General features: G+C 65.5%; 1 protein-coding gene across 1 annotated transcript; it reads right to left on the reverse strand.

Moving 5' to 3' along the window:
* Positions 1-512: 512 nt before the first annotated feature.
* FOXL1 (forkhead box L1) lies at positions 513-1,535 on the reverse strand. The gene has a single exon (XM_010597813.2). The coding sequence runs from the start codon at positions 1,533-1,535 to the stop codon at positions 513-515; it is 1,023 nt and encodes a 340-aa protein (XP_010596115.2).
* Between the last annotated feature and the right edge of the window lie 302 nt (positions 1,536-1,837).

A 1,837-nucleotide genomic window follows, 5' to 3' on the forward strand; every position in this document is an offset into this window, starting at 1 on the left:
CCACGACTGGACTCCAGGGACAAACCCAGCTGTGAACAGAACCACCACCACCCAGACCGGCTCGAAGCCAAGCCTGGGCCACACAGCGGGAACCGAGCTGGTCAGGCCGCAGTTCCCAGATGGAAACGACCACACTGCGTCCGTCTGTCCTGGCCTCGGGCTGTCTGGGCGCTCGAGTCCCGGAGGCGCAGGACCTGTGGTGGGTAGCGGAAGGTGACGCCATTAGACTGGCCTGAGGCCAAGGAATTGCTCGCTGGAGGGTCTGGGATGCCCAGTCCCGGAGGGGGCCGGCCTGTTAAATCTCTGAGGCCGCTACTAGCGGCGGCGGGAAAGGGTCTGCTGCGGAGGAGCAGGCGGGGATCGGGTCCCCCACGCGCGCAGAGGTTGGAGACACTTTCCAGAATCCCTACTTCGGCAGAGGAAAAGATAATTTGTAAAAGATCATGACTAGTTTTCCCACCGGTAGCCGATCGCTCAACGACTCAGGCCAGGCACCCCCACCACTGCTGGCTTTACTGGAAGTGAAACACTGAGTCCGAGAGCTGCAGGGGGAAATAGGAGAGGAAGGGGATCCCAAGCTGGTAAAAGCCACCCTGCACGTGCGGGTCGAGCATCAGGGAAGCGTTGAACGGCGGGCGGAGGCCGGCGGAGCTGGCTAGCACAGAGGCGCCCACTCCGCCGCCTCCGGGGCCTGGCTTGGAGCCCCCTGGGAGCTCGACCCTTGCTGCGGGCTCCGGGCTCGGCCTCCCCGCGAGGATGCTGTCTATGCTGAAGCTCTTGGCCCTGTCTGCGCCTTTCGGAGAGCTTCGGGAGGCGGGGCGCGGAGGGCACCCGGGGCTCTCCGCCTTGCTCCCTGGCTGGCTAACGGCCACCGTCGCTGCGCTCTGGACAGCGTCGCGCGCGTCCTCGTCCTGGGACCCGGGCCCCGGCCAGGGGAGAGGAGCTGTCGGAGAGGGTCCGTCCGGGGCGGGTGAGGGGCGCGCGGGCCCTCCCTCTTCAGGGCGAGGGGTCGCCGGGCCATAGGGAACTCCTTCGCCCGCCGCCTCGGGCAGCGTCTCTGCCCGGGCCCGCTTGGCCTCTGGCGCCCCGGGGCCCGGCTTGGGCTTCCTCTTGCGGCGCCGGTAGTTGCCGTTCTCAAACATGTCCAGGCAGCGGGGATCCAGCGTCCAGTAGCTGCCCTTGCCGGGCCGCCCCTTCTCGCGCGGCACCTTGACGAAGCAGTCGTTAAGAGAGAGGTTGTGGCGGATGCTGTTCTGCCAGCCCTGCCGGTTGTCGTGATAGAAGGGGAAGCGGTCCATGATGAACTGGTAAATGCCATTGAGCGTAACCCTCTGCTCGGGCGCGTCCTGGATGGCCATGGCGATGAGCGCGATGTAGCTGTAGGGCGGCTTCTGGGGGGGCTCGGCTCGGCCCGAGGCGGCCAGGGCGGCCGCGGGGGCGAAGGCCAGCGGCAGCCCAGGCCGCTCGGAGCCGTACAGGTAGAGCAGGGGCGAGGCAGCCAGGGTCGGCAGCCGCGGGCAGAAGAGGTGGCTCATGGCGCGCGGAGCCGGCGCTGCGCTCCCCGGGGCTCAGGGACCGCGGCCTGTGCCACCAGAGCCCTCCCGGGGATCCCGCTGCGTCGCTGCCTCCTGCTCTGCCGCGCTCCCCGGCCGCGCCGAGCTCTGGCCCTCCTTCATGGCCTTAGAAATGTTAAATAATTGTTGTAAGTTTGCTATTATATGTTGACTTAGCGCTGGAAAATAAATTGTCTATGATAAACAGTCGTTGTGTTCTCAGCCCACCCACATTAATTAAAATTTCATTGCTGAAAAACTCCAAGCTTTTCCCTCCACGTGTC

The sequence above is a fragment of the Loxodonta africana genome, chromosome 21 (assembly GCF_030014295.1).
Source record: "Loxodonta africana isolate mLoxAfr1 chromosome 21, mLoxAfr1.hap2, whole genome shotgun sequence".
NCBI classification, from domain to species: domain Eukaryota; kingdom Metazoa; phylum Chordata; class Mammalia; order Proboscidea; family Elephantidae; genus Loxodonta; species Loxodonta africana.